General features: G+C 46.5%; 1 protein-coding gene across 1 annotated transcript; it reads left to right on the top strand.

Annotated features, from left to right (window-relative positions):
- The first annotated feature begins 149 nt into the window (after window positions 1-149).
- On the top strand, window positions 150-17,711 carry DONSON (DNA replication fork stabilization factor DONSON). Its single transcript, XM_060198646.1, has 10 exons — window positions 150-443; window positions 2,867-2,944; window positions 5,497-5,700; window positions 9,628-9,806; window positions 12,015-12,193; window positions 13,050-13,131; window positions 13,231-13,335; window positions 14,400-14,598; window positions 15,715-15,927; window positions 16,570-17,711. Exons 1-10 carry the CDS (start codon window positions 150-152, stop codon window positions 16,705-16,707), a joined length of 1,671 nt encoding a protein of 556 aa, XP_060054629.1. The 3' UTR covers window positions 16,708-17,711.
- The last annotated feature ends 240 nt before the right edge of the window (window positions 17,712-17,951 follow it).

Raw genomic sequence — 17,951 nt, 5'->3', positions numbered from 1 at the left:
CCCGCGCAGGGCGGAGGGGCCGGGCCGCACCTGCTCCGGCTGCATCCGGGTCCCCGGGCGGGGCGGGGCGGGGCGGGGCGGGGCGGGGCCGGCGCGCGCGGGAAGCGCGGTGCGGGCTGTCGGGCGGGGCTGCCGCTGGGTCCGCGCGCATGGCGCTCCCGCTGCCCGGCTACTCGCCCGGCTTCAAGCGGCCGCCCGAGACCCTGCGGCTGCGGAGGAAGCGGCCGCGGAGCGCGGGGCCCGAGGCGGCGGCCGGGGAGCGGAGCGAGCCCGCGGCCCTCCGCGCCGCACTGGCGGCCGGGCTGCCCCTGCGCCCCTTCCCGGCGGCGAGCAGAGGCGGCGGCCCCGCGCCGGCGCGCAGAAACCCCTTCGCCCGCCTGGACAACCGGCCGCCCGCCGCCGCCGCCGAGGGCCCCGACGGCCCGGCCCCAGCCCGCGGCCCGGTGAGTCCGCCTCTGGGGCTCTGCGGCTGCTCAGGAGACGGGGCGATCGGGGCCGCCGGGCTGGGGTGCCACGACGAGCGTGGGTTCCGGGGTGCTCGGGGTGGGGCTTCCGCCCTGGGGTGCGCCGAGTAGTGACGGGAGGTACTCGGTGTCTGGGGTGCTCCGAAGGGTGTGGGGTCCCTGTCCCTGGGTGCTCTGAGTGCTGGGGGTCCCTGTCCCTGGGTGCTCTGAGGGCTGGGGGGTCCCTGTCCCTGGGTGCTCTGAGGGCTGGGGGGTCCCTGTCCCTGGGTGCTCTGAGGGCTGGTGGGGGTCCCTGTCCCTGGGTGCTCTGAGTGCTGGGGGTCCCTGTCCCTGGGTGCTCTGAGTGCTGGGGGTCCCTGTCCCTGGGTGCTCTGAGTGCTGGGGGGGTCCCTGTCCCTGGGTGCTCTGAGTGCTGGGGGTCCCTGTCCCTGGGTGCTCAGAGTGCTGGGGGTCCCTGTCCCTGGGTGCTCTGAGTGCTGGGGGTCCCTGTCCCTGGGTGCTCAGAGTGCTGGGGGTCCCTGTCCCTGGGTGCTCTGAGGGCTGGGGGTCCCTGTCCCTGGGTGCTCTGAGGGCTGGGGGTCCCTGTCCCTGGGTGCTCTGAGGGCTGGGGGGTCCCTGTCCCTGGGTGCTCTGAATGCTGTGGGGTCCCTGTCCCTGGGTGCTCTGAGGGCTGGTGGGGGTCCCTGTCCCTGGGTGCTCTGAGGGCTGGTGGGGGTCCCTGTCCCTGGGTGCTCTGAATGCTGTGGGGTCCCTGTCCCTGGGTGCTCTGAGTGCTGGGGGTCCCTGTCCTTGGGTGCTCTGAGTGCTGGGGGTCCCTGTCCCTGGGTGCTCTGAGTGCTGGGGGGTCCCTGTCCCTGGGTGCTCTGAGGGCTGGTGGGGGTCCCTGTCCCTGGGTGCTCTGAATGCTGTGGGGTCCCTGTCCCTGGGTGCTCTGAGGGCTGGGGGTCCCTGTCCCTGGGTGCTCTGAGTGCTGGGGGTCCCTGTCCCTGGGTGCTCTGAGTGCTGGGGGGTCCCTGTCCCTGGGTGCTCTGAGGGCTGTGGGTCCCTGTCCCTGGGTGCTCTGAGTGCTGGGGGGTCCCTGTCCCTGGGTGCTCTGAGGGCTGTGGGTCCCTGTCCCTGGGTGCTCTGAGTGCTGGGGGGTCCCTGTCCCTGGGTGCTCTGAGTGCTGGGGGTCCCTGTCCCTGGGTGCTCAGAGTGCTGGGGGTCCCTGTCCCTGGGTGCTCTGAGTGCTGGGGGTCCCTGTCCCTGGGTGCTCTGAGTGCTGGGGGTCCCTGTCCCTGGGTGCTCTGAGGGCTGTGGGGGTCCTATCCCTTGTTCTGTTGGATGTTGGTGGTTCCTTTCCCTGAGGACTCTGTGGGTCCCTGTCCCTGAGGGCTTGGGGTCCCTGTCCCTGGGTGCTCTGAGGGCTCTGGGGGTCCCAGGGCTGCTCAGGGCTGGGAGTGGTTCCCGGAACTTCTGAGAGATGGGGGTCCCCGCCTCTAGATGCTCCAGGGAACTATTCTGAGAAATGTCGGAGGTTCGAGGGGGTGGTTTGCTGAGATTGTGGGTGTCCCCCATCCTCTGGGGTGCTCTGAGGAATGGAATTTTGGGGTGCACGGGTTAGAGAGTACTCTGATGAGGCGGGTGGTCTCCTGGACTCTGGCTGTTTGGCAGCCAAGGATTCTGAAGATGGTGTTTTGGGGGGCAGCTTCTAAGGGTGTGGGGTCTCTGAGAGGGCGCTCTGAGTAATTTGAGGGGTGCTTGAGTCTGTGGGTGGCAGGTGGGATGGGGGTGGGGAGTTCAGGAGGGATGGCTGTTCAGCCTGGAGCCTCGAGCCCAGGAGTGCTGCTGGCTGCCCTTTGTGTGTGTGTGTGTGGGGGGGGGGGGGTGATGGATCCCCAACTTTCTTGGCTTGTGTGAGCACCTCCCCTTGCTGGACCTCAATAACTGCACAGATAACTGGGGGGTAATTTGTGCTTGGCTTCCTGAGATAGTCTTTTTTTTTTTTTCTTTTTAATCTTGATCAGAGATACATGCATCCTTATTTTTGAAGATTTCATTTATTTATTTATGAGAAGATAGGAGAGAGAGAGAGAGAGAGAGAGAAAGAACCAGACATCACTCTGGTACATGTGCTGCTGGGGATCAAACTCGGGACCTCATGCTTGAGAGTCCAGTGCTTTCTTTATCCACTGTGCCACCTTCCGGACCACGCATCTTTATTTTTCATGCACAGATCCCCAACCCACAGTTTTGAGTTCAGGTAGAAAGCTGGGGCAAAACACTGATGCCTTGCTGCGGTTGTCTGCGAGATCTTGCCTTGTACTCATTGAGAAGCACATTTACTAAGGGGACTCCGTTCATATTTATGGCAAACTCCGACATCATTTAAGCTTTAAACGACCCGATTTTCTTAACCTCAGTTTTTAGAGTCTAATCAAGAAAAGGATTTGCTCTGGGAAGAGAAGTTGCCTGAAAGTACTGCTACGGGATTACTCCAGGTAATACTTTTTCCAAGTGTCATAGGTAGCTGTTCCTTTCTTATAAATGTGTGTTTCTCAGAAGCATTTCACTTGGGTAGTAGCTTTCGCAGAGAGTCCTCAGAGAACTATCTCTACCAGGGTTGTAGAGATGGCACCAGCCATTGAAAAGAACTTTCTCTGCAAGATGTAGTAGTTATATCCTGACCCCAGTCTGAAGCAGGCCTAGAATTAGGCATTTTGAACAAGTAGTCTTCAACCTGGGTTCATTATTATACAGATGGAATTTACTTAAAAGGGCAGGAAAACATGATAGAGATAAAGTATAGAGGTCAGGAGATGTTTCTTATATGTGGTCTATAAGAGCCTTACTTAGAAAAGGTAACAGCAGCAAATGCTGGAGAGGGTGTGGGGTCAAAGGAACCCTCCTGCACTGCTGGTGGGAATGTCAGTTGGTCCAACCTCTGTGGAGAACAGTCTGGAGAACTCTCAGAAGGCTAGAAATGGACCTACCCTATGACCCTGCAATTCCTCTCCTGGGGATATATCCTAAGGAACCCAACACACCCATCCAAAAAGATCTGTGTACACATATGTTCTTGGCAGCACAATTTGTAACAGCCAAAACCTGGAAGCAACCCAGGTGTCCAACAGCAGATGAGTGGCTGAGCAAGTTGTGGTCTATCTACACAATGGGATACTACTCAGCTGTAAAAAATGGTGACTTCACCGTTTTCAGCCAATCTTGGATGGACCTTGAAAAAATCATGTTGAGTGAAATAAGTCAGAAACAGAAGGATGAATATGGGATGATCTCACTCTCAGGCCGAAGTTGAAAAACAAGATCAGAAAAGAAAACACAAGTCGAACCTGAAATAGAATTGGAGTATCGCACCAAAGTAAAAGACTCTGGGGTGGGTGGGTGGGTGGGGAGAAGACAGGTCCATGAAGGATGATAAATGACATAGTGGGGGTTGTATTGTTAAATGGGAATCTGGGGAATGTTATGCATGTACAAACTATTGTATTTACTGTTGAATGTAAAACATTAATTCCCCAATAAAGAAATAAATTATTAAAAAAAAAAAAAAAAAGTTACCATACTGGGAACCAGTGGTTGTTGTGCAGTGGGTTAAGTGCACTTGGCACAAAGCACAAAGACCGGCATAAGGATCCCAGTTGGAGCCCCCAGCTCTCCACCTGCAAGGGGGTCACTTCACAAACGGTGAAGCAGGTCTGCAGGTGTTTATCTTTCTCTCCTCTCTGTCTTCCCCTCCTCTCTCCATCTCTCTCTGTCCTATCCAACAACAATGACAACAACAACAATGAACAGCAAGGGCAAAAAAAAGGAAAAAAAATAGCCTCTATGAACAGTAGATTCATAGTGCAGGCACCCAGCCCCAGCGATAACCCTGGAGGAAAAAAAAAAAAAGTTACCATACTGCAGGAGCTACTTAACCTTGATTTTAGAGACTTTTCAGGTGCTTTTTAAAATAGATATTTACTATTATTTTTATTAGTGATTTAATATTGATTTAAAAATTATGACATCATAGCAGTACAAATCCACACCATTCCCACCACCGGTTCTACGTCCCATTCCCTCTATTGGAAACTGCAGTAATTCTCCCCAGGTCACAAATATGGGTTGACTATTATTTGTATAACTATATATTTATATACACATTTGCCCATGTTTTCCTACCATTCTCTTCCTACACCTACTACTACTTTTTAAAAAATATTTATTTATTTATTCCCTTTTGTTGCCCTTTTTGTTTTATTGTTGTAGTTATTATCATTGTTATTGATGTCATCATTGTTGGATAGGACAGAGAGAAATGGAGAGAGGAGGGGAAGACAGGGGGAGAGAAAGACAGACACCTGCAGACCTGCTTCACCGCCTGTGAAGCGACTCCCCTGCAGGTGGGGAGCCGAGGGCTTGAACCAGGATCCTTAGTCAGTCCTTGCGCTTTGTGCCACGTGCGCTTAACCCGCTGCGCTACCGCCCGACTCCCCACCTACTACGATTTCTAAATGTTCTTTTTTTCCTCTTCTCTCTCTGGGTCCTGATGGAATTGGGGTTCAAAGCCCTCTGGTCATCTTCCGCTTACATTTCTTCCCTCCTGGGAATACGGACCAAAAATCTTCAGAGAGCACAGAAGGTGGGAGGTCTGGCTTCTGTAATTGCTTCTCTTCTGGACATGGACATCGCAAGGTCAATCCCTAACCCCAGCGCAGGTGCTTTTTTTTAAAAGCACTTGGAAGATCTCTGCTTTGATAACAGTACCAATACATTATTTAAGAGTGTGGTCATAATTACAGGAAATGACTTTTATAAGTAAACCAGTATATGACTATATAGACTAAAACTCTAAGACTCCTATGCCTCTAAACAACAAAATCTCTGCCCCCTACTTGTTTGTTGGAGCGGCTTCCGAAAGTCCTTTTGGGTGTGTGGTGTATTTTCAGTTCACACAACTCTGACATGTCACAATGTTAGTGGATTACATCTGCATACTGAAGCGATTTTGTTGGAGCTAACCTAACTTTTGTGTTCTGTTTTCTACAAGACTTCACAGGTCTCATTCTCCGAATCTGATATTCTGTCCTCAGATAGGACTGAATTACCTGTGGACTGGAGTATTAAAACTCGACTCCTTTTCACCTCTTCTCAACCCTTTACCTGGGCAGATCATTTGAAAGCCCAGGAAGAAGCTCAAGGTCTCATCCAGCATTGTAGGGCGACAGAAGTGACTTTGCCTCAAAAAATACAGGTAATTCTAAAAGAACATAGCTGTGCTTCACATTCACAAAGTTGAGTCTAAAATTTACTTCTCTGTAAGATGCTGCAGGTTTTTCCATTTTAGGTTTTTCTGACAGACTTGGGAATTGTTAATTAATTTATTGTTAATCAGATTGAGTTTCTATTATATGTAGAGAACTGTCAGTGTTGCCAGCAGCAACTGTTTGAACTACATCATCCTTTCCTGTGTCATTAAAAAAAAAAAAAGAAAATAGAAGAAATTGAGGAATAGGATTGCAAAGGTGAATTATTTGACTGGCTATTTTTTCTCCAGAGTTATTGCTGGGGCTCAGTGCCTACACCATGAATCCACTGCTCCTGGAGGCTATTTTTTCCCTTTTGTTGCCCTTGTTGTGGTTATTATTAGTGTTGTTGTTATTAATGCCATTGTTGTTGCATAGGATAGAGAGAAATGGAGAGAGGAGGGGAAAACAGAGAGAGGGAGCGAAAGATAGACACCTGCAGACCTATCTCACCACCTGGGCAGCGACCCCCTGCAGGTGGGGAGCCGGGGGCTCAAACCAGGATCCTTATGCCTGTCCTTGCACTTTGTGCCACATGTGCTTAACCTGCTGCGCTAACACCTGACCCCCTGCCTTTTTTTTTTTACATATATTTATTTATCTTCCCTTTTGTTGCCCTTGTCTTTAATTTTTATTGTTGTTGTAGTCATTATTGATGTCATCGCTGTTAGATAGGACAGAGAGAAATGGAGAGAGGAGGGGAAGACAGGGGGGAGAGGAAGATGGACACCTGCAGACCCGCTTCACCGCCTGTGAAGCGACTCCTTCACTCCCTTGCAGGTGGGGAGCCGGGGGCTCGAACCGGGATCCTTACCCTGGTCCTTGCGCTTGGTGCCACCTGCGCTTTACCCGCTGTGCTGCCGACTCCCAATTTGATTGGTTTTATTACTTAATGTGTACTCTGTTTACAGTAGTGCACTAACGAGTGGTCAGATGATTGTGGAGAAATGAATTTGCATTTCTTTAAAGCAGCTCATCAACTAGAAGTGGGTTAAAAGTAGCCACCAAGAGTTGGCTCAGCCGGTAAAGCATATGCTTTGCAAACTTGAGGTCCTGGTTCAATCCCCAACACCATATGAGAATACTATGAACAGTACCAGAGAAACTCCATGGATGCTATAGTGGTGCTTTAGGGTTCCTGTCAAAAAAAAAAAAAAAAAATATATATATATATATATATATATACACATATATACTGTGGTCCAGGAGGTGGTGCAGCGGATAAAGCATTGAACTCTCAAGTATATGGTCCTGTGTTCGATCCCCAGCAGCACATGTAGCAGAAAGATGTCTGGTTCGTTCTCTCTCTCCTATCTTTCTCATTAATAAATAAGATGTTTAAAAGAAAGGTAGATAAATTTAGAGAGAGTAAATTGAACTGAGGAGACAGCTCTGTAGTATTGCATGTTTTTTTAATTTTTTTAAATTTATTGGGGGATTAATGTTTTACATTCAGCAGTAAATACAATAGTTTGTACATGCAGAACATTTCTCGGTTTTCCATATGACAGTACAACCCCCACTAGGTCCTCTGTCATCCTTGTTGCCCTGTACGCTTCCCCCAGTACTGCATTAATGTGAGACCCAGGGCTGATTCCCCAGCATTCATCAGAGAGAGCAATACATAAAACAGGCCTCGCTTGACCCATCTTTGTCAGGAAATCCAGGTGGTTTGTAATTCGCAGAATCTGTTTTGTCGCTTCTGTAGTTTGTGTTGTTTTATTTATTTGTTTTCAGTGGGCACAAGAATTGAGAGGGGAGTGGGGAAAACAGAGCGAAATGAAAGAGACATGTAAAGCACTGCCTCACCGCTCCTCAAGTTTCCCTGACTTGCAGGTGGGGGCCAGTTGTGTGGACCCCGGTCCTTGCATATTGTGATATGTTCTTTATGATCAGATGTGCCACCTTCTGGCCCCTTAATAATTCTGTTCTTGGCACTCCCACGTAGTGCTGGGATGGAACAGAAAGTCTCATGCACATTAAGACATGCCCTCTGAGGGGGTCGGTAGTGCAGCAGGTTAAATGTACTTGGCGCAAAACATAAGGACCAACTTAAGGATCCTGGTTCGAGCCCTCGGCTCCCCACCTGCAGGGGGGTTATTTCACAAATAGTAAAGCAGGTCTTCAGGTGTCTATCTTTCTCTCCCCCTCTCTCCTCTCTTCTCCTCTTTTGATTTCTCTGTCCTATTTGACAATATCATCAGTAGCAACAATAATGACAACAACAAAGGCAACAAAATAGGAAAAATGGCCTCCAGGAGCAGTGGATTCGTAATGTAGGCACTGAGCCCCAGCGATAACCTGGAGGCAAAAAAAAAAAAAAAAAAGACATGCCCTCTGCCCACAGAGCTGTCTCTAAGACTTCGCCTCATCAGTTTATTTCCATTCCTTTTTTTATTTTTAATATCCCTTTTTGTTGCCCTTGTTGTTTTATTGTTGTAGTTGCTTTTGTTGTTGTATAGGACAGAAATGGAGCAAGGAGGGGAAGCCAGCGAGGGGAGAGAGAAAGACAGACACCTGCAGACCTGCTTCACTGCCTGTGAAGCGACTCCCTTGCAGGTGGGGAGCCGGGGGCTCGAACCGGGATCCTTATGTGGGTCCTTGCGCTGTGCGCCACCTGCTGCACTACTGCCCGACTCCCGTCTCATCAGTTTCTACTGAAGATTTTTGAAACAGTGTTGGGTGGGGAGTTGAGCACAGCGTTGCTTCCCTGTCCTCATGATAGCAAAGATAATCACTGGTCTTGAGAATGGTAGCATAGGAAAACATTTTCGTCTCATTTAAGTATCTCTTTAAAAACAATGTTTTCAAAGTGCTTTTATTTGTTTTGAGACAAATTCAGAAGGAAAGAGGAGGGAGGGAGACAGGGAGAAAAACATGGGCAGGGGGGTTGGCATAGTGGTTATGCAAAGAGACTCTCATCCCTGAGGCTCCAAAGTCCCAGGTTCAATCTCCTGCACCACCATAAACCAGAGCTGAGCAGTGCTCTGGTATAAAAAGAGAGAGAGAGAATGCAATTCCCTAAAAAGAAAGGCAGACACCAGCAGCCCCCACTGCACGTGGGGAGCCAGGGCTTGAACTTGGTCCCTGAACACTTTCATGCATGCACTCCACCGGGTGTGCCACCACATGGTCCCGCTTAAGTATCTCATTTAGTTATTTATCTTAATTTTTTCCCCCTTTTGTTCCCCTTCATCATCATTATTGTTGATATTCTTGCTGTTGTCGTTGTTGGACAGGTCAGAGAGAGGTCGAGAGAGGAGGGAGAAACAGAGGGAGAGAAAGAGAGACACCTGCAGACCTGCTTCACCGCCTGTGAAGCGACCGCCCTGCGGGTGGGGAGCCGGGGGCTCGAATCGGGGATCCTTACTCCGGTCCTTGCACTTTGCGCCACATGCGCTTAACCCGCTGCGCTACCGCCCGGCTCCCTAAGTATCTGATTTAAACTATCTCGCGTATAGCTTAACTGACTGCAGTCGCCACCAGAAAAGATTTTCCCAGCAGACAGCCCATTAGGCCTTGTAATAGTCACTAATAATTCTCTACAAGTATCACTAAAGATTCTTAGGTGTTTGGGATATATTTTGCCTTTCTCTTTCTCTTTTTTAAATAGTTTTTGAGTATTTATTTATTCCCTTTTATTGCCCTTGTTTTATCGTTGTTGTTGGATAGGACAGAGAGAAATGGAGAGAGGAGGGGAAGACAGAGTGGGAGAGAAAGACAGACACCTGCAGACCTGCTTCACCGCATGCGAAGCGACCTCTCTGCAGGTGGGGGGATGTTTTGCCCTTCGAATGGAATTCTCTTCTAATGAGGGGAAAAAACAGCCGCCGCCACCACCCCCACCCCATCTCACATCATGTCATCTTTCTCAGGACCCCAGACTCTGCACTGAGCTCCGCTGCGCCTTCCAGCAGAGCCTCACCTATTGGCTCCATCCTGCCTTTTCTTGGCTCCCCCTGTTCCCTCGAATTGGGGCTGATAGGAAAATGTCTGGAAAGATAAGCCCCTGGTCAGATGATGATACTCTGCAGTCCACTTTAATGAATGACTGGTAAGATTAGTCAACGCTTGTATTCTCTCAGAAGAATGTTTGTAGCCTCAGAAAGCATGTACATGCAAGTTAGCTCTTACTTACTTGTTCTTAATACACAAGTGGAAGGTGTATGGGGCTAACAGTATATAGAGGAGACATTATTTATTGTTTATCAGTGACTGCTCTTTTTTTTATGTTATTGATTTATTTATTTTTAATTTTTTCCCCTTTTGTTGCCCTTGTTGTTTATCGTTGTTGTTGTTATTGCTGTTGTTGTTGTTGATGGATAGGACAGAAAAAAATGGAGAGAGGAAGGGAAGATAGGGAGGGCGAAAGATAGACACCTGCAGACCTGCTTCACCGCCTGTGAAGCGACTCCCCTGCAGGTGGGGAGCCGGGGGCTGGAACAAGGATCCTTATGCCGGTCCCTGCACTTCTCGCCACGTGGGCTTAACCCGCTGCACTACTGCCCAGCTCCCCAGTGACTGCTCTTGTCAACAGATTTGTTCAGAGAAAATCAGCAAGGAATTATCAGTTAAGGTCTCTTGTTTGTTTTAATGTGTTTATTTATTGGCTAAAGACAGAAATTGAGGGGGTGTGGGAGGTAGGAAAGGAGACAGTCACCTGTAACACTGCTTCACCGCTGAGGAACCTGCCACCCGCAGTTGAAGACGGGCTTGAACCGGGGTCCCTGTGCATGGTAATGTGTGCACTCAGCTGGGTGTGCCACCACCCGTCTCTCATCATTAATTAAGTTTTGCTTAAAGACGTATTCGTTTTATGCAAGAGAGACCAAAGCACCGCTTTAAAAATGTGGTGCGGGCCAGGGGATCGTGCATGGGTTAAGTGCACACATTACAGTGCACAAGGACCCAGGTTCAAGCCCCTGGTCCCCACCTGCAGGGGTAAGTTTAGCCAGCAGTGAAGCAGGAATGCAGGTGTCTCTCTGTCTCTCTCCCTCTCTATTTCCCCCTGCCCTCCCAATTTCTCCCTGTCCAATAATAGATAAATAAATAAAATACAGTGGAGCCAAAGAGATGGCCGAATGGGCAGGTTCTGGAAATTGTGTCGCATCCTAGATGTGACCCTAGCATAGCACATGCCAGAGCATGCTCTCTTGTCTCGCCTTCTCTCATTAAGGCTTTTAGAAAAAGGGAGTGATAAATTGGTTAGTGTTGAAATGAGAACGTTATTCTAGCTTTCTGGTGTCATCAGTGAGTCCCTTAAAAGCCACATTGTATGTATTGATGACAGCAAAAAGCCAAACTGTTATCTTTTCTTTTTTTTTTTCCCCTCGGAGGCCATTTTTTTCCCTTTTGTTGCCCTTGCTGTTTAGCAGTGTTATTTTTACTATTACTGTTGGACAGAACAGAGAGAAATCGAAAGAGGAGAGGCAGAGAAAGAGAAGCAACTGCAGACCTGCTTCACCGCCTATGAAGCGACTCCCCTGTAGGGGAGCCGGGGGCTCGAACCGGGATCCTTACGCCGGTCTTTGTGCTTTGCACCACAAGGGCTTAACCTGCTGTGCTACCGCCCGGCGCCCTAAACTGTTATCTGTAGTGTATGTGCTACTTTAAGACTATACACAACTGAATTTTAGATGTTTCTTGAATTTCTTTAAAAAAATTTTTTTTTAATCTTTTTTTTTTATATTTATTTATTTATTCCCTTTTGTTGCCCTTGTTGTTTTATTGTTGTAGTTATTATTGTTGTTGTTGTTGTTGGATAGGACAGAGAGAAATGGAGAGAGGGAGGGGAAGACAGAGAGGAGGAGAGAAAGATAGACACCTGCAGACCTGCTTCACCGCTTGTGAAGCGACTCCCCTGCAGGTGGGGAGCCGGGGGCTCGAACTGGGATCCTTACGCCGGTCCTTGTGCTTTGCGCCACCTGCGCTTAGCCCGCTGCGCTACAGCCCGACTCCCTCTTTTTTTTAAATATTTATTTATCCCCTTTTGTTGCCCTGTTTTATTGTTGTAGTTATTATTATTATTGATGTCATTGTTGTTGGATAGGACAAAGAGAAGTTGAGAGAGGAGAGGAGACAGAGTGGGGGAAAGAAAGAAAGACACCTGCAGACCTTCTTCACCGCCTGTGAAGCGACTCCCTTGCAGGTGGGGAGCCGGGGGCTCGAACCAGGATCCTTGTGCTTTGTACTAGCTGCGCTTAACCTGCCGCGCTATTGCCTGACTTTCTAATGGCTCAAAACTATTATCTTTGTCTCATAGGTCTGTGAGCTTTGCATCTTTATATAATCTTCTGAAGACTAAACTTTGTCCCTATTTCTACGTTTGCACCTATCAATTTACCATCCTGTTCCGGGCTGCAGGATTAGCAGGAACTGATGTGATCACAGCTCTCATATCTCCTACAACAAGAGGTCTGAGAGAAGCTATGAAAAATGAAGGTAAATGAGGTTTTTCAAGTATGAGCCATGCTATTAATAAACATTTTCCAACGCCCTCTTGGCTTCAAATCACTGTCTCTCTCCCTCTTTATATATTACCTTTTTTAATAATGTGATGGGGCTACACACTAGGAACTTGGCGTTTCTTTCGAAAGAACAAGGTAAAAACCAGAGCACCACGTGGCTTTTTTAACCCAGTGTTGGGGATTGCACTCAAAACATTACACATGCCAGGCAGGTACTCTTCACTTAGCACTTTTAACAATAATTCAGAGTAGAATATATGAAAAAGTTACACATAATGGGAATTTGTTGCCTGAACGTGTCTGTCCAGCAAGCTGGTAGGTACACTTGTATATTGTGGCTTGCTGTCTATAGAGCTTGAAAGCTACTGTTTGAATAGGTAAGTGTAAAAACACACACATTCCAGTCCCTTTATCTAAAAGTAGGGTACCCCTGTTAAAAATTCTTTTAGGGGGCCAGGCAGTAGCGCTGTGGGGTAAGTGCACATGATGCAAAGTGCAAAGACTGACGTAAGGATCCTAGTTCGAGCCCCCAGTTCTCCACCTGCAGGGGGGATCGCTTCACAAGTGGTGAAGCAGGTCTGCAGGTATCTGTCTTTCTCTCCGCTTGTCTGTCTTCCCCTCCTCTCTCCATTTCTCTCTGTCCTATCCAATAACAAGGACATCAATAATAATAACAACAAGGGTAACAAAAATGAGGAAGAAATGGCCTCCAGTTGCATTGGATTTGCAGTGCCGGCAACTTAGCCCTGGCAATAGCCCTGGAGGCAAAAAATATTTTAAAATAATTCTTTTAGAATAAAGCTTGGCTACTTGTTTCTTTTCTTATATAGGTATTGAATTTTGCCTTCCTTTGATCAAAGAAAGCAGCCGCAAGGAGAAGCAAGCATCTGGACCAAACTTGGAGCATGGAGAGTATGTGATTAAAATAACCTTTTCCATCATTCTGTGACTTACAGACTCTATAATGTTGAAATACTGTAAAACAGGAATTCTGACTATAGAATTTCCTAGGGAGCAAGCAGTTAGTGATGATGATGAAGATGAAAGCTTATCCTGGCTAGAGGAGATGGGTGTGCAAGATAAGATCAAAAAGCCAGACATACTCTCTATCAAACTGTATCCTTTTAGTTGCTGTTAACTACAAGTTGATGTTTGTTGAATTAAGTTAGTGAGCAACTCGGCTTTGACTGGCACTTTGGACTATAATCTTCTTTTCAAAAGATATTTACTCGGCAGCAAAATATAAGGAGGGGGAACACCAGAGCATCACTCTGGCACACTGTGGCTTGGGACTTCATGTGTCCAAGGTCAGCACCTTACACAGTGCATGCACCACCGCCCAGGACCTTAACTATAATCTTAAATTATCTTTTTAATTTTATTTATCATTATTTATCTGATAGGACAGAAAGAACTTGAGAGGGCAACAGGAGCTAGGAAGAAAGAAAGAATGACACCTGCAGCACTGCTTCACTGCAAGTCGAGCTTCCCTCCCTGCATATGAGGACTGTGGGATTGAACCCTGGTCCTTGAGCATTCTAACATGTGCCCTCAACCAGGTATGCCATTGCCTGGCCCCCAATGTCTAATTATCTTAAGGCTATTAAAATTAATTATCCATCATGTCTTGAAGTCAGTATACCCTAGTACCAATAAATGATAAACAAGTTACTTTAAGTGACAGAACTTATTTTTGTGTTGAAGGCACATATTTAACGAGAATGTAGGTGTCATTTTTTTTTTTTTTTTTTTTTTTTTTTAGAAAATTCAGATGATCAGTGACATAGATATACACCAGGCACTGGGCCTCCTACACGAGCAAACCCGCAAGCCAGTTCTTCACGTTAGAGGGAGGGAAGTCAAGACATGAGTGACAGTACAGCACTGCTCCACCATCAGTGGAGCTCCCCTGGCCACCATCCACAGCGCTCCTATTTGGTGCAGGGCGCTCGCCCTAAGACCTCGCACGTGGTAAAGTGCATGCATATTCAGCTGAGCTGTTTCCCAGCCCAAGAAATCATCGTGTCGAAACGAATGCTCTTTACTGGCAGTGAAGAGTGTTTCCAGTTTTGGAGTGGGGGTAGGCAATCCTGGGTGAGTCAGATTCCGAATCCAAACAACTGCTTTTCCCATTGGTAACGGAACCTGCAGTCAGCACATTCCTTAACCGTCCTCTTCAGTCGCAAAGAGAAGCATGAGGTGCAGATGGACCACAGGCCTGAGTCTGTTGTGCTGGTGAAAGGAGCGAACACCTTTACATTGCTCAATTTTTTGATCAACTGTAAAAGTTTAATTGCTACTTCAGGTCCACAGGCAGGACTTCCACCAACCCTCCTGTCTCCGATAGCCTTCCGTGGTGCCACCATGCAGGTGCTTAAGGTAAGGGAAGAAGCGATTCTGCGTGCTTCTTCATGACTTGTCTTTTCATCTGCCTTGAGAAAAATGCTTCAAAATGGTTTTGTCTCCTACCCTTCTTTGGTAATACTTGCTTTCCTCGCCATAAAAAAAATTCTGTCAAAAGAATATGTATATTGTGTTTTACTTGAATTGTATGATATTATTGAATAAGTATAATCTGCTGGCAAATATTTTGGCATTTACTTCTTTTTTGGGTCATAAGGAAAACTTGCTTTATCTGCTTAATATCCTACCCCATGAAAGGACATAGCCAAAAATGTTATGTTAAAAAATTGTAGATTTGGGAGTCGGGCAGTAGCACAGTGGGTTAAGCGCACGTGGCACAAAGCGCAAGGACCGGTGGTAAAGATCCCGGTTCAAGCCCCCAGCTTCCCACCTGCAGGGGGGTTGCTTCACAAGCTGTGAAGCAGGTGTCTTTCTCTTACCTTCCTCTCTCCATTTCTCTGTCCTACCCAAGAACACCGACATCAGTAACTACAACAATAAAACAAGGGCAACAAAAGAGAATAAATAAATGTTTTTTTAAAAAATTGTAGATTTGGGGCCAGGTGGTGGCATACCTGGTTGTGCGCACATGTTATGGTGTGCAAGGTTTGAGCCCCCGGTCTCCATCTGCAGGGGGAAAGCTTCACAAGTAGTGAAGCAGTGCTGCAGGTGTCTGTCTCCTCTCTTTACCTCCCCCTTCCTCTCAATTTCTGGCTGTCTCTATAAAATAAATAAACATTTAAAAAAATTAAAAAGCTGAATTCACCATTTAAAAAGAAAATTGTAGATTTCAGGAATTGGACTACGGATAAATGAATAGCAACCAAATCAAGTCTTTACTTTGCCGATATCGTCTGCTAAAGATGTATTATTAGATAGCAGAAGTTGTGTGTTCTCTAATATACTCCAATTGAGAAGTCTCAGTTTGGAGAGGATGCTGCAGACTGCAAATCTTAATCATTACATTGTAGGAACTGTATTTCTTAAGTGTCAGAGACCAAAACCCAAACTGAAGTACTTGCCAACACGTTATCGGATAGGGACAAACATTTGCTGGATGATGGGTACCATTCCTTAATCTTTATTTTGAAGGCACGAAGTGTAAATGTGAAGACACAAGCCCTTTCTGGATACAGAGATCAGTACAGTTTGGAGATAACAGGGCCTGTCATGCCTCATTCTCTGCATTCTATCACCATGCTTCTCAAATCTGCACAGAGTGGGTCATTCTCTGCAGGACTGTACACACACGAGCCAACTGCTGTATTCAATATCAACCCTCCGGTGGATCAAGTACCAAATGCTGTGAGTATAACTTAGCTGTAACTGGTGTAGTCGGACTAGCTGGAGGAAATGACTGATTTATGCCGACCCAGACTGGTGTTTCTGGTTAAGCTGTATTTAATCAGTCATATTTACTAAAAGGAATAGACCTCTGACACGTGGAGATTATGTAGTGCTCAGATTCACAGCTTGAGGTGTTTCTAAACTTAGCATGGTTTTTATTTAACGATTTACCTCAAATATGGACACCTTTAAAGGCTATGATTAAAGGTTGTTTTTTTCCCCCCTTACCACAGCACTACTGTTTTGATGGTAGTGCCGAGGATTAAACTTTGGAGCCTTACATGAGTCTGTAGAAATGCTATGTGTTGAGGAGTGACTTTTTCCTTGTCATCAGAAACAAGCCATTTGTTACTGTCCTTGTAATTACTCAAAACTCATGTTCAGATACTTTTGACAGGAAGGGTCTGAGATCTCACAATGATTATGTAAATAAAGACTTCAGTGTCTTATGCTCTGAAGTCCAGGTTCAATCCCCAGCACCACTATAAACAAGAGCTAAGCAGTGCTGTAGTGAGAAACTTTTTGGAGGGGTGGGGGAGGGAGGTCCGTGGGGAGAATGAAAAAACGCCTTTTTACTGATGCATATGCAAATTTTCACAGGATACTGTTCATGTGGAACTTGCTAAATGTGGATTGCACCCTAAGACTCTGGATCAACTTTGTCAAATTCCAGCACTGGGGAAATCATCTTTACGGCATATGGAAATGAGCGACTACATTTATAGTTGGAGATCCTGAACACCAAAGTAAGCCTAAAAGGAATCTTTGAGGGAAAAGTCTTCTAGCAAGGAAGTCCAAGATTCCTATACCTTTGGCTTTAAAATTTTCATTTTGGAAGCTAAATGGAACATAGCATTCAAGTATTCAGATGTTTACAAAGGCTGACTTTCATTCCATACACTAATCAGTGGGGCAGCTTTTAAAGTCATCTTCCCCCTATTTTCAGATTATGCAGATAGGGAAGATGACTAAAACTGATCTTAATTTAAATGGGAAATCTAGATGCCTCCAACTAATTACATATAAAGTGAACGGTGGTGCTTCCTAGCAGTAACAGGATTCCCTCAGCAATTACAGACTTCTTGGCAAAATCTACCAGTTTACCTATACAGGTTGATGCTTCTACCATACTTGCTTTCCCACTATTATAGTTATTTGCAAATAAATTAGCCTTTTTTTTAAAAAAAAAAAAAAATGAACTGCATCTTAATTTGGATGAAAGTACTGTTTCCGTGCAGCGTAGTCTTGAGTTGTAAAGTCTGGTTAGTTATCGTGGCAGAGTAGTACTTAAGTGTTCTTACCAGGTGTGTGTGTGTTTCAAATTTTCTTTAATGAAAGTACTTAGAAGTGAAATGCATCAGGTAAGAGTAGTGTGTATAGTGAAAAGAAGTGTGTGTTCACTTCATAACCCAGAAAAAGAAAACACCACATTTATTCCAGAGAAGTTTATATTTGGGCCGTAAGCTTTTGAAAATAAAGTTTAGAGACATAGCATCTGAATACCACTGCAATACACATGAAATAGTCTATTAGACCCTAAAAATTAACATAAACTTAAAACGTTTTCATTGTCAACAAAATAGTGGCTGGGTGCCAATTTTATTAGATAAGTTGGTTACAGCATTTTAATTATCATTTTACATCTATCTAGGTGTAGCTGAAATTCAAAATGCACATCAAAGTAAAACTATTATATCACAACTCAATGCCATTACTAAATGTACTTGGCCTCTGCAGTAGAATTCTAGTGAGACTTCATTTTAACTCCCTTCTCATGGCCCAAGTGACTTTCATGGGAATGCAGGACTTAGTACTACTGATCATCACATAACATACCTCTCTTTCTTGTATAACCTCAAAAGGGGGGTGGGGGGCAAGGTGGCCATAGCCCTGTGGAGCAGACCTTGCTTGATCACCTCAAGCACTGGCCCAGTCAGTATCTGTCCAGCAGAACCCACTGTGTACTAACTAGTACAGTACAA

Source organism: Erinaceus europaeus, chromosome 9 (genome assembly GCF_950295315.1).
Source record: "Erinaceus europaeus chromosome 9, mEriEur2.1, whole genome shotgun sequence".
Lineage (NCBI taxonomy): Eukaryota > Metazoa > Chordata > Mammalia > Eulipotyphla > Erinaceidae > Erinaceus > Erinaceus europaeus.
The sequence above is the reverse complement of the archived record's forward strand: the minus strand, read 5'-3'. Positions and strand labels throughout refer to the sequence as shown.